The sequence below is a fragment of the Triticum aestivum genome, chromosome 2A (assembly GCF_018294505.1).
Source record: "Triticum aestivum cultivar Chinese Spring chromosome 2A, IWGSC CS RefSeq v2.1, whole genome shotgun sequence".
NCBI classification, from domain to species: Eukaryota; Viridiplantae; Streptophyta; class Magnoliopsida; order Poales; family Poaceae; genus Triticum; species Triticum aestivum.
In genome coordinates, this window is record NC_057797.1 from 106,561,947 (window position 1) to 106,575,623 (window position 13,677).

Consider the following 13,677-nt stretch of genomic DNA (forward strand, 5'->3'; position numbering starts at 1 on the left):
CAAATGAGGTGCGGTTTTCGGCCACGCGATCATGATCGAACGCTCTAGATGATGGAGAGGGTTTAGGTGGGTTTTGGGCCAGTTTGAAAAGGGTATTGAGCTGCAACACACACGAGGCCTTTTCGGTCCCTCGGTTAACCGTTGGAGTATCAAACGAAGTCCAAATGGTACGAAACTTGACAGGCAGTCTACGGTAGTAAACCAAGACCGCATGACAAGTCTCGGTCCAATCCGCAAATGTTTTACCCCCACACACGAAAAGAGATAGAGAGGACCACTGGGTGACATAGGAGCGCCAGAATGCAAAACGGACAACGGGGAAAATGCTCGGATGCATGAGACGAACACGTATGCAAATGCAATGCACATGATGACATGATATGAGATGCATGACAAAGATAACAACACGCGAAGGCAAAAACCCGACAACGACGAAATAAAATAACTTAGGCCGGAAACAGCAAGAGTTGGAATACAGATAAGGTAAATTACATCCGGGGTGTTACACGCCTACTTCCACAGGCTGCATTTGAACTATTGGACTCCGCTTGCTGCTTCACTTGTCGCTAGATGGTAGGGTTAAGAAGATTTGGGAACGGCGAAAGAAGTCACATTCGTTTGAGCCAAGATTTGGGAACGATCGGCGATCAGATCGGGATTCAGAGACACCAGGATCGTACGTACAAGGAAACAATCACCCGCCTATGTGCAGTTCGAGTTATGTCTTCCTTGGGCTTAGGTAATTGGGTTATAATTTTCTCTACGTTGAAGTAAATGGGCTTGGGCTGTCAAAATCCCACGGTGGTGGACCACCCTGGCCACCCTATGGCTACGCCACTGTTTGTGATATCAATTATTTCCCATGCGAACTTTCAGTCTTCTATGCTTTGAGTCCTATTGTCTCTGCAACTTCTACTAATATATCTCTTTCAGTTACTAATGAGTACAACAGATTGTCTGAAGAATTTAGTCGGGTGCGCATTTTTTGCCAGGCTACGAATACACCAATTTCTTTCTCTCTCTCATTTTAGAACGCTCATGTACGTTACTTCTTAATTCTACCGACTTTCTTTTCAAATGGCAAGATAGTCTCAATTATACGAGTTAAATGCACAAAACCACCACATTCGTATCATGGTTAGCGGAAAACCACCACTTTATGATTCATGGCAAACTGCACCGCTCCAAAATTCTGATAGTGGCAAAAAACATTGAGCAAAAGATTGAGCTCGTTTTGACGTGGCAAATCGGCCCCGTGGAGAGTCTGGAGACGGTGCAGGAGTAACGAGGTAAGAGGTCAATACGAGACATATACTACTTATATATACAGGCATGTATAACATAATCACTGATACACATACACTGTCACATACAAGCATGCATAGTATATGATATTTTCTAAAATATACAAGCATGTAGTATAACATAATCACTAATGCAATGGCATATACCATTTTTATGTAGGAACAAAATTAAAGGTATTACAGAAATAAAATCAAGAAATTCCGGTTAACATAACATTGAAAGCATCTGAATCATCCATAACATGCCTAGCTTAAATGAAATAGTTATATTTTTTTTACAAAGAAGGGATCTCACCATCATGGCGGGTGCCGCGACCGAAGAACTAGGCGGCACATGCCAGGTCGTGACACCGACATGACATGCGAAGGGGACCTGGCTGTAGGGTAGACCAACCCCGTACCACCATAACCATGACAACCGGGCATACAATCGTGCACGATGGCGCGAGGGGCCCGGCGTCCGATGGCAGGGAGGATTGCACTAAACCAGAAACGGCTAGACAAAGGCAACGGCGAGCGACCTGATGACTCTATTTTTTTACTCATTTTAAAGCTCATTTATTGAATAATAACTCCTTATATCATGTTTCATCGAGTCATTCATACCATTTGTATGTCCATTATGCATGATTGTCTGCATTCATCTTAACATGAGCATTTTATTTTTTGTTAATTTGAGCTATATTAAAGAGCTAGTTCGACGAGCCGGTCCATGTAACGGTTGTTTCTGGGTTTTCTTTTTAGATTTTGGTCTTTATTCTGTTTTTTGCATATTTTATTTTTATATATTTTTTGCATTATACGATGAACAATTTTAAATATATGGTGATTTTTTTACATACACTGAACTTGTTTATAAAACACACACTGATCAATTTTATAAAATACTCTTCTGTTTTAATAATTTTTCAAAATATGTAGCACCTAAAAAGTAATAACCAGTTTTTTGGGTGAAACAATGACTAAAACCGAAGAGAGAAAAACATAATTCCGCTCGCAGGGAATGGGCCACCCTATTTGCCCTGGCTTCATCAAGACCTCATCTATTTGCCGCCTGCGGGTGGCAAATAGGAGGTCCTCTCGGCTTTTTTTTTAGACAAAGAGGTCCTCTCGGCTGGCTCGTTGGTTACTTAGTTCTGTTCTTTTTACGAGCTCCTCCGTTGGCATAAAAGAAAACGTACACAGATTCGAAAACAGTTTATGAAATCAAAAAATATCCACAATTTTTTAAAAAAATATTTCGGATTTTTAAATATCCCGTGACCTATTACAGTATTTGCAAATTTAGAAAATGTTTGTGAACTGTTTTCATGATTTTTTTATTTTGGATTTAGAAAATTTTCACTAATTTAATTTTTTTGTGACTCTAAAAAATGTCATCGGTTTTAAAAAAATGTCCGCAGCTTTTAAAAGATTCATCAGTATGATAAAAATGTTTGTGAATTAGAAAACTGTTCATGAATTTTAAAAATAAGCACAAATTTTAATAAAATCATGAATTTTAAAAATGTTCACGATTTTTTTAAATGTTCATGAATTTAAAAGTGATCACAATTTTGGTGAATGCTCTTAAATTTAGAAAAAGGAAATAGGAAAGAAGTGGAAGAAGAAGAGAAGAACAAACAAAAAGAAAAAAAATAGAAAAACAAATATAAAACCGGAATACATCAAAGAGAAACAACAAAACCGGTGTCGAATGTCTAGAGCTTCCTAAAATAGGTAAAGTTCCTAAAATAAGAAAAGAAGCACCGGGGTACACAGACCGAACCATTGGAGGAACAACACTTGCTACATGTGTGCATTTTGTATGAGAACACCTATATTTTACATGGAGAGTGTAAAATTGCATATCCCCTAAGTTGACACACACATATTTGGTGATTTAAGTGTCGTTGGCTGAGTTAACTTCCCTAAGAACAACTCTTATCCATCCCCAAAGTTAACTTTTTAAGGGGTGCTCCATGAAGAGGCGTATGCTCGAGTACTCTCAATTCTCAAGGTGTGCTCGACCAAGCTGTAGGCGTGCGTGCTCAAGACAAAGGTGTTGGGTGTCATGGTACGCCTTATGGGTATGAAGCTTGTGTCGATTTTGGGGCCACAATTGCCATCTCTACCTCGCCATTGACATCGATGCTTGATGATTTGCAAAGCTTGTAACCTACCACTACATGGGAGAAAACCACCAGACTTAAAGGAGATGAGAGTATTGGGTTTAGATATCTAAAGGCCTTCAATCAAGCATCGTTTACAAGGCAGGCATAGCGCCTACTTCAATTTCCAAACAGTTTGTGTGCTAGAATTATGAAGGCTAAATATTTCCCTTGTGGGCGTCTGCTAGACACAACCTTCCATCAAATATGTTGCCAACTTGGCAAGGCTTCTACATGGCTTGTACTTGTTGAAGGAAGGTATCATTTGGAGAGAGAAAAAATCTTGTGAGAAGGTTCATATTTGCATAGATAAATTGGACCCCCCATGAGTCCTCTTTGAAATTTTAGGTAAAAGGAACAAAACTCTGTTGATGTGGGTATCTGAATTGTTATTGTGTCATCCCCTGTGATGGAATGAAAACTCTATTGGACACATCTACCCTCATGATGTGGAGGCACACCTAAATATTCATTTGTCATCCACTGGAGGGGGTCATTGTGTCTTGGAACGAGTTTTTCACTGTAAGAAGTGTGTACGAAATGGCAATGCAACACAGTAATGGCATGCAATATAGATCAATCTAGTATGGCGCCACATGGGGATAGAAATATCTGGAACTTAATTTGGCAATCTCACACGCTTCAGAAATTGAAAGCTTTTTCTTGGAGAGGGATGACGAATAGTCTTGAGGTGTATGCTGGTAGAGTTCACCATCATTTGGTGTTATTCTTACATGTGGCATATTTTTTTTGACCTGTTACATGTGGCATATATGGTTGTGAAGATAAGGATGTTTTCCACACTCTTGTCAAATGCCCCAAGGTACACACCCTTAGGTCTGATCTTCGAGAAGTTTGGCCTCTTCCTAGTGAGGATTTGTTTGCTAATACTAGACTAGAGTGGTTGCTCCTTTTGCTAGAAATTCTGAATATTGATCATAGAGCTAAGGTTTTGTTCATGCTCCAGAGATTGTGGCCTCCAAGAAACGACCTAATATTCGGTGAAGGTAAGGCACCTGTCCTAAATTTTGTCACCTTTCTCCAAGATTATGTGGCTAGTTTCTTGGATGTGGTAATGTAGGAAATCAAAATGGCAAAGGTAAATAATCTATGGGAACAGATTAGTTTGCATACACAAGCATGAACAACCATAGTTTGGAAAAGCCATCAAGCTGGATGTAGTGTGATTAATGTTGTCGTTGGCTTCGATCCTTGCTCAGTCTCAGGAACTATTTGCTAGGTGGTGACAGAGATATCTGGCAGGGTCTTGAAATCAGCAGGAATATTGTCCCAAGTTGTTCCACCATGGAAGAGGCAGAGCTTCAGGCGTGCATCATGGGGATCCATATGGGTATTGATTTCTATCCACCCTACATTTTCAAAGCTCGCTGTCTTTACATATATTAAGAATTGCCTTAACTCCTCACATATGGGCAAATTGTCTTACATGAATTTTGAACATGATGACGTTGGATCCGTTGAAGAAGTCGATGAATTTCAAGATTGTTCATACTTAACAGAGATACTAATGTTATAGCTCATGGTTTAGCTCAGTTTAGTAAGAGTGGTTCTTGTATGGGTATGTGTGTGTGTTGGCATGTGGTTCCTTCTTGCATGTTGGAATTGGCCAAGAGTGATTGTAAAACCTTATCCAAAAAGGTGCATTGAATGTCATGATGGTTGACATGACAACCTTCATCATTGCATATCAGCTTTCAACCATGAAGGAGCTTGTATGATTATAATTTTGAACAACGGCGCAGTTGTGGGGAAAGGAACACATGAGAACCCTATGGGCATCACCCTCAGAGCGTAAGCTTCTATTGTAGAACATAACTTCACCCGATGCAACTTTTTATTAGAAAAGACCATATGTCTGGCTTCAGTGAATTTAAGTCTTTAGAGGTTTACAACATAGGTTCATAATGGTGGGATCTCCCTGGGGTAGGCCCACACAAGGATTCGGCCCAGCAGGCCTAAACGAACCGACTCCATGCCAGGAGATCACTTGGCTGGGCTGGTATCGTGAAGCCCATCTGGCTGATTTGCACCACAGTGTCCATCTGACTGGACAAGTACTGGGCAATCAAAGCAGGCATCTCTAACGACGCATTCAAGGCATCTTCATTGCTACACAGTAATTCATGTAGTAATCATCATCATCATGCCATAATTATTACAACGTGGCTACAACCACTGCTCTTCATCCTCATCGGTTACATATAAGGAGAAGACCAAAATAAGATTTAAACAAGTTTTGCTAGGTAGATTGACAAGTCCAGATAGACACATAAGCACATCGGTGCTAGAAATCATTGTAACCACATTGTTCATACAATATCAAAGCATAACCTGGGTAAAACCTCTCTCGAGTGAAATCTCATAACTAGATCATCCACGTGCACCTTGCCTAACCAAAATTCCCCAAATCATGTGTATTGCCATGAAATCCCCACAACGGTTCAATGCAAAAAAACACAAATCTGGCTCAAAGGCCATGAAAGAACACATACCTCGATACAAACTCTGAGCAGTGTCCTCGGCTCGATAGTTGCAGTACACACACCCCAACACCAAATGAGCCTTTACTACGACGCACTTTAGTTTCCAAACCGCTCCTTGCTGAGCGCCACAACATGGAGCCTAAGTCACCGAGAAAGAGCCTCAAGGGTCAATGAGTATTGGGTCTTGCTCGGCGGCCTCCAAAGCTGTAGAAAAAGATAGCCTTTTTGTATAGGCAACATATCTCAAGGTACTAATGATTCATCAAGTATCTTTCATATTAGCTCCCAAACGATGCGTCAAAATAAGATGATTGGTGCCCACTCAAAATCCCATTAAGACAAGTGTTAGCCAAACTAAGGACTTGAATTTTTATTTTAGTGATCCAAGATCATATTGAGTCCATAGATACGAGATGCTATCAAAAAGGATAGAACTTGTTAAGTTGAGTTTCTTTCTCTATGTGTTGAAAGATCGAACTCAAAAGCCCTAAAAATAGCCTTTGGTATCTCCACTGTATCTACCATTTTTTGTACTTTTCCGCTTAGGACCATACGAACTACTTTTTAGATATAGTCATTGCAAACGATAGATGAGCTCCCGAAGACCTCCATCTGAAACCTCTGGAGCGCTTGTGCACTCCTTTGCACACATTACGGATTTTCGAGCGAACTTGGTTGAAATTGCTGAACGACATCCAGTAGTGTGTGCTAAGTGAGTCATTTGTCAGTCAAAGCCTCTAAACGACTTTAAGTCGGACCTTTCGAGCTTTTGAAAGTTTCCGCCTTTAGCGTTGTTTGGAGATTACGAACTAAGGAGCTTCCTAGCTATGATAAAAAGGTGTGTGACGGTCATATTTCCGTTTCTGCCAATTTATACTCTCCCCTATCCCACGAATTGATGTAGAGGTCGGGGTCTTCCCCTTCTTTAAAAGAAAAAGAAAACTATCCTACCAGTTCACTGGAAGCAACACTCTTTCAAATCATATTTTCTAAGAGAGGATACTAAGATACTTCATGTGGGAAACTTTTGGTCTATGAGTGTATATACGCCTTATATGGGAAAATTAGTAATTAAATAAAAAGTCAAATTCGGAACATATTTTTGAATTAAAGTTGACCTTCCATTGTACTTGTAAGAAAAATTCCACAAAAAGAAAGAAAATATGCCGACTTCCTCTAAAAAACAATAATTCCAGCTAAAAAACAATAGATGTGACGATGCTATCAAAAAGGATAGAAGTTGTTAGGCTGAGTTTCTCTCTCTATGTGTTGAAAGATTGAACTCAAAAGCCCTAAAAATAGCCTTTGGTTTTTTCACTGTACGTACCATTTGTTGTACTTTTCCGCTTAGGACCATACGAACTACTTTTTAGATATAGTCATTGCAAACCATAGATGAGCTCTTGAACACCTCCATCCGGAACCTTTGGAGCGCTTGTGCACTCCTTTGCACACAGTACGGATTTTCGAGCAGACTTGGTTGAAATTGCCGAACGACATCGAGTAGTGTGTGCTAAATGAGTCATTGGTCAGTCAAAGCCTCTAAACGACTTTAAGTCGGACCTTTCGAGCTTTTGAAAGTTTCCGCCTTTAGCGTTGTTTGGAGATTACGAACTAAGGAGCTTCCTAGCTATGATAAAAAGGTGTGTGACGGTCATATTTCCGTTTCCGCCAATTTATACTCTCACCTATCCCACGAATTGATGCAGAGGCCTGGGTCTTCCCCTTCTTCAAAAGAAAAAGGAAACTATCCTACCGGTTCACTGGAAGCAACACTTTTTCAAATCATATTTTCTAAGAGAGGATACTAAGATACTTCGTGTGGAAACTTTTGGTCCGTGAGTGTATATACCCCTTATATGGGAAAATTAGTAATTAAATAAAAAGTCAAATTCTGAACATATTTTTGAAATAAAGTTGACCTTCCATTGTACTTGTAAGAAAAATTCCACAAAAAGAAAGAAAATCTGCCGACTTCCTCTAAAAAACAATAATTCAATAGATACGACGATGCTATCAAAATGGATAGAAGTTGTTAGGCTGAGTTTCTCTCTCTATGTGTCGAAAGATTGAACTCAAAAGCCCTAAAAATAGCCTTTGGTTTTTCCACTGTACCTACCATTTTTTGTACTTTTCCGCTTAGGACCATACGAACTACTCCCTCCATTTCAAAATATAGTGCGCCTGCGCTTCCCGAGGTTCAACTTTGACCATAAATTTAACCAACGAGACCAACTGCGGCGGGAGAAAAAAATATATAATTGAAAACTTCTTTCGAATACGAATTCATTGATATAATTTTTGCTCCCGCTGCAATCGGTCTTGGTAGTTAAATTTACGGTCAAAGTTGAAGCACGTGTATAGAGAAAGCACTACATTGTGGAATGGAGGGAGTACTTTTTAGATATAGTCATTGCAAACCATAGATGAGCTCCCGAACACCTCCATCCGGAACCTCTGGAGCGCTTGTGCACTCCTTTGCACACTGTACGGATTTTCGAGCGGACTTGGTTGAAATTGTCGAACGACATCTAGTAGTGTGTGCTAAATGAGTCATTGGTCAGTCAAAGCCTCTAAACGACTTTAAGTCGGACCTTTCGAGCTTTTGAAAGTTTCCGCCTTTAGCGTTGTTTGGAGATTACGAACTAAGGAGCTTCCTAGCTATGATAAAAAGGTGTGTGACGGTCATATTTCCGTTTCCGCCAATTTATACTCTCACCTATCTCATGAATTGATGCAGAGGCCGGGGTCTTCCCCTTCCTCAAAAGAAAAAGAAAACTATCCTACCAGTTCACTGGAAGCAACACTCTTTCAAATCATATTTTCTAAGAGAGGATACTAAGATACTTCATGTGGGAAATTTGTGGTCTATGAGTGTATATACCCCTTATATGGGAAAATTAGTAATTAAATAAAAAAGTCAAATTCTGAACATATTTTTGAAATAAAGTTGACATTCCATTGTATTTGTGAGAAAAATTCCACAAAAAGAAAGAAAAGCTGCCGACTTCCGCTAAAAAACAATAATTCCGGCTAAAAAACAATAGATACGACGATGCTATCAAAAAGGATAGAAGTTTTTAAGCTGAGTTTCTTTCTCTGTGTGTTAAAAGATCGAACTCAAAAGCCCTAAAAATAGCTTTTGGTTTTTCCACTGTACCTACCATTTTTTATACTTTTCCGCTTAGGACCATATGAACTACTTTTATAGTCGTTGCAAACCATAGATGAGCTCCCGAACACCTCCATCCGGAACCTCTGGAGCGCTTGTGCACTCCTTTGCACACAGTACGAATTTTCGAGCGGACTTAGTTGAAATTACCGAACGACATCCAATAGTGTGTGCTAAGTGAGTCATTGGTTAGTCAAATGCTCTAAACAACTTTAGGTTGGACCTTTCGAGCTTTTGAAAGTTTCCGCCTTTAGCGTTGTTTGGAGATTACGAACTAAACCTCTGGAGCTTCCTAGTTATGATAAAAAAAAGTGTGTAACAGTCATATTTCCGTTTCCGCCAATTTATACTCTCACCTATCCCACGAATTGATGGAGAGGCCGGGGTCTTTCCCTTTCTCGAAAGAAAAAGAAAACTATCCTACCAGTTCAATGGAAGCAACACTCTTTCAAATCATATTTTGTAAGAAAGGATACTCAGATCCTTCATGAGGTGAACTTTTGATCTATGTACAGGAAAAAGTAGTAATTAAATAAAAAGTCAAATTCTGAAAGAAAAAAATGAAATAAAGTTGAACTCCCATTGTACTTGTAAGAAAAATTCCACAAAAAGAAAAAAAATCTGCCAACTTCTTCTAAAAAACAGAAATTCCGGCTAAAATAGTGTGAATAGTGATCTATAATAGCAAATAAACTTTTTTTTGCCCTGAAGACAACGCTGGATTTTTGTTCACTGAAATTTATGTAGTAGTGCAAAAGAAAGTCAGGTTTATTTCAAAAAAAAACTTATAAACTCTTTTTACTTTTTTGTAATTATCAATTATTTTTTCTCATATAGGGTGTATATACACACGAGGAACTAAAGGGTATTTCCCAGATCCTTCACCGCTATTGTTGGTCCATTCTGCAGCAGTGTAACGTCCATGAGGAAATGTAGCCTGGGATCCCAAGCACCCCGCGGAAACAAATGATTGGATGTCAAAATCAGGAATAGAAAAGCTGCAACACGCTCTCCGATCCCCACGACAGCTCCTTCGGCAGATGGGAGAAAGGATATGAGCAGATACTCACTCCTCACCGCAATCCGCACCTAATTTTTGTATACATTTGCCTCCCTTGTCCTTCCTCCACACTTTGAATTCCCGGCTTCCTCACCTCCGCCCCCGCCCATGCATGCGAAGCAGCAGTGCTCCCATTACTTCCCAATTACTCCTCTCGCTCTTTCTCCCACCCTCCTCCCTTCAATTGTCATTCTCGGTCCATCACTCGAGCCTAGCACTAGCACCAGCATCATTTTCACCAACCTTCTACCCGTGCTCGGTAATCTTCTCCCCGCGCGCGTTTCTTGGAATTTCCATCGCACCAACCACCGGCCACCTGCACCATATCTTTGTTTTTCTCTCTCGCCTCACCGTAATCCTCAATTTTCATCGCGCCGACACCGACCGAGCCATCCATCCACCGCCCTCCACTTTCCCAGCGAGCAAATCCAATCTTCGCAACCACATTGCTGCGGCCCTGCTTCCCTTTTGCACCCGATCAACTTCCTCTTCATCCCCGCTCCCTTTCCGGCACCGCCGTGCCCAGCATCTGGCCGTTTGCGCGGCACAGTCCGATGGTCTTTGCGGCCTGATTGCCCCGGGCCCGGCCAGAGATCCACCAGTTCGGGAGGAGCAAGAAGCTGCAGGCTGGTGGCAGCTCCCATAAATGGCGGACTCGGAGCTGTCCCGGAGCACGGTGGTGTTCGGGCTCCGCTTGTGGGTGCTCCTCGCCATCGCCGTCGGCGCCGCCTCCGCGCTGCTCCTTGTCCTCCTCTCCGTCCTCTGCTTCCTCGGCTCACGGCGGCGCCGGCCAACCACCCCCGCCCACCACCTCCCCACGTCCGCGCCTCCGAGTAAGGATGCCAGGAAGGTCAACGCGCCCGAGGGCATCCAAGAAGCCCCCTCCCACGCCGCCGCGAAGATGCCGCTGGCGCGGGTGCTGCAGTCCCCCATAACGCCGCCGCCGTCGGTCAAGGAGCAGCGCGTGGCGTACCCGGAGCAGCCCCCGCACCACAGCCACCGGAGCAGCGGGATGCCATCGTCGCAGGGCAGCACCTGCGAGAGCGGGGACGGCGCGGCCCCGGCGCACCACGCGCCCAAGGCGGCGCCGGAGGTGTCCCGCCTCGGGTGGGGCCACTGGTACACGCTCGAGGAGCTGGAGACGGCGACGGAGATGTTCGCCGACGAGAACGTGATCGGCGAGGGCGGGTACGGGATCGTGTACCACGGCGTGCTCGAAGACGGCACGCAGGTCGGCGTCAAGAACTTGCTTAACAACAGGTATTTTACAGTAACTTACTATTACTGAAAGTGTTGTCAACGTTGAAATATCATATCTGTCACAATTTGTGAATTGCAATGGCTATGGATCACCCGAGAACACCCTCACCGATTTGAATTTGAATTTGAATTCGAATTTATGGGTGCTCCCAATTGAAAAGCCTCTATATATATGCGCTGTTAGTATTGGTGCCGGACGCTGCATGAGAGCTGCAGCTTAGGTTCAGTAATTTTTCAGGTATGTTCGTAGCCAGTAGCTTCAGTGTGTTTTAATTGAGGGACGCTGCCCTCGCCGCTCCGTGCCATCAATCGCCTGGCTCAGGGTGCTCTCCGCGGCCACAACTGCTCGATGAAATGCGTATGACAGATATTATGACAAGGACAGAGGGTAGAGAGAGACTGCCAGGTGTGTGATGACCTGTCAAAACCATGCTTTATCAGCACAGATGCTTTGGCTAGGTTGAGGGACGAAAAATGTCCGGTTTAAAAAGTTGAAGTGGAAGTTTCCCAGATTGGGGATTAAGGGACAAAACATTAACTTGTAGATTAGTTGACGGACTAAAAATAGTTTTTTCTTCAATATATATGTTCAACTTTTTAGGACCGGCTTGGATTGGTCAATGTTTAGTGTCTTGCTCAAACTGATGAAATTTTGTTTTTCTTGATGACTTTGTTAGGGGGCAGGCGGAGAAAGAATTCAAGGTTGAGGTCGAAGCAATTGGCCGTGTTCGGCACAAGAACCTTGTGCGCCTTCTAGGATACTGTGCCGAGGGGAATCAGAGGTATTGTCTTGTATGTGCATGCACATTATTTGATTACCTTGCTGAGTTATAGAATCAACAATTATGGATTGTGGTGATGTAAATGTTGCTCATATGGTTGGTATTCTTAGGATGCTTTTGTACGAGTATGTTGATAATGGCAACTTGGAACAATGGCTCCACGGGGATGTTGGACCTGTAAGTCCCCTTACATGGGAACACAGGATGAAGATCATATTAGGGACGGCAAAAGGGTGTGTGTTGCTCAGCTTGGATAACTCTTATTATTACTGACATCTTGCCTAGTCACGTAAACATCTCACACTTTGTAGTGTAGGTTAATGTATTTGCATGAGGGGCTTGAGCCGAAGGTGGTTCACCGGGACGTCAAGGCAAGCAACATCCTTCTTGATAAGCACTGGAATGCTAAGCTCTCCGATTTCGGACTTGCGAAACTCTTAGGCCCAGAGCGGAGTTACGTAACTACACGAGTTATGGGAACTTTCGGGTTAGTTTCTCTGCATTTCCTGTACCTATGGTGATATTATAATATGGCATGAATTTGTGGTTACTAATTTGTTGTTGATCATTGCAGGTATGTTGCTCCGGAGTATGCGGGGACTGGGATGTTAAACGAAACAAGTGATGTATATAGTTTTGGGATTCTTATCATGGAAATAATATCTGGTAGAGTACCAGTGGATTATAACAGGCCACCCGGAGAGGTTAGTCATTGGTGTGCCTTCGTATAGCCTTATGAGCTTGTTAATGCATTTTTATTAACTGCATTTATAATTTCTATAATTAAACATTTTCAGGTAAACTTAGTTGATTGGTTGAAGACAATGGTGAGCACCAGAAACTCTGAGGGGGTTGTGGATCCAAAGATGCCCCAGAAGCCTGCCTCTAGAGCAGTGAAGAAAGCTTTGCTCGTGGCGTTGCGATGTGTGGATCCTGATGCTTCCAAGAGGCCAAAGATTGGACAGATCATTCACATGCTTGAAGTTGAGGATTTCCCCTACAACAGAGATGTAAGTCAATAAAGGCATACATTCCTAAGTTGGATTTTCATTTCATCTGGACATTTACGATCGTAAAGAAATTGAAACATATGAATAAGAAGACATCATCTTATTGCTAATTTCAGGAACGTCGAGGCGGTAGAGCTCCAACGAAGGCAAGGTTGCCCGGGAAACCGACTAATGGAATAGATGATGGTGAAATTGACAACAGTGGGGACAACCACGACCAACCTTTCAGATGGAAAAATACAGTGGCCTAGGTACTTGTTCGGTTACCAAATTATGTGGAACCCCATGTTGTAAATAGGGACAATACCTGGTGAAGCCGCAAAATGTCATTATTTTAGTGTGATTCACGGAGAACATCACATCGAATGTATATGTCATCTAAGGAAAGTAGTAGTAATCCCTGATTATTTATCCAACTGGAGATGTTTTTACATG

At 42.2% G+C, this 13,677-nt stretch overlaps 1 protein-coding gene across 1 annotated transcript; it reads left to right on the forward strand.

Annotated features, from left to right (window-relative positions):
• The first annotated feature begins 10,213 nt into the window (after positions 1–10,213).
• LOC123187840 (probable serine/threonine-protein kinase At1g01540) lies at positions 10,214–13,658 on the forward strand. Its single transcript, XM_044599800.1, has 7 exons — positions 10,214–11,450; positions 12,128–12,232; positions 12,343–12,465; positions 12,549–12,719; positions 12,807–12,936; positions 13,030–13,242; positions 13,359–13,658. Exons 1-7 carry the CDS (start codon positions 10,837–10,839, stop codon positions 13,491–13,493), a joined length of 1,491 nt encoding a protein of 496 aa, XP_044455735.1. The 5' UTR covers positions 10,214–10,836; the 3' UTR covers positions 13,494–13,658.
• The last annotated feature ends 19 nt before the right edge of the window (positions 13,659–13,677 follow it).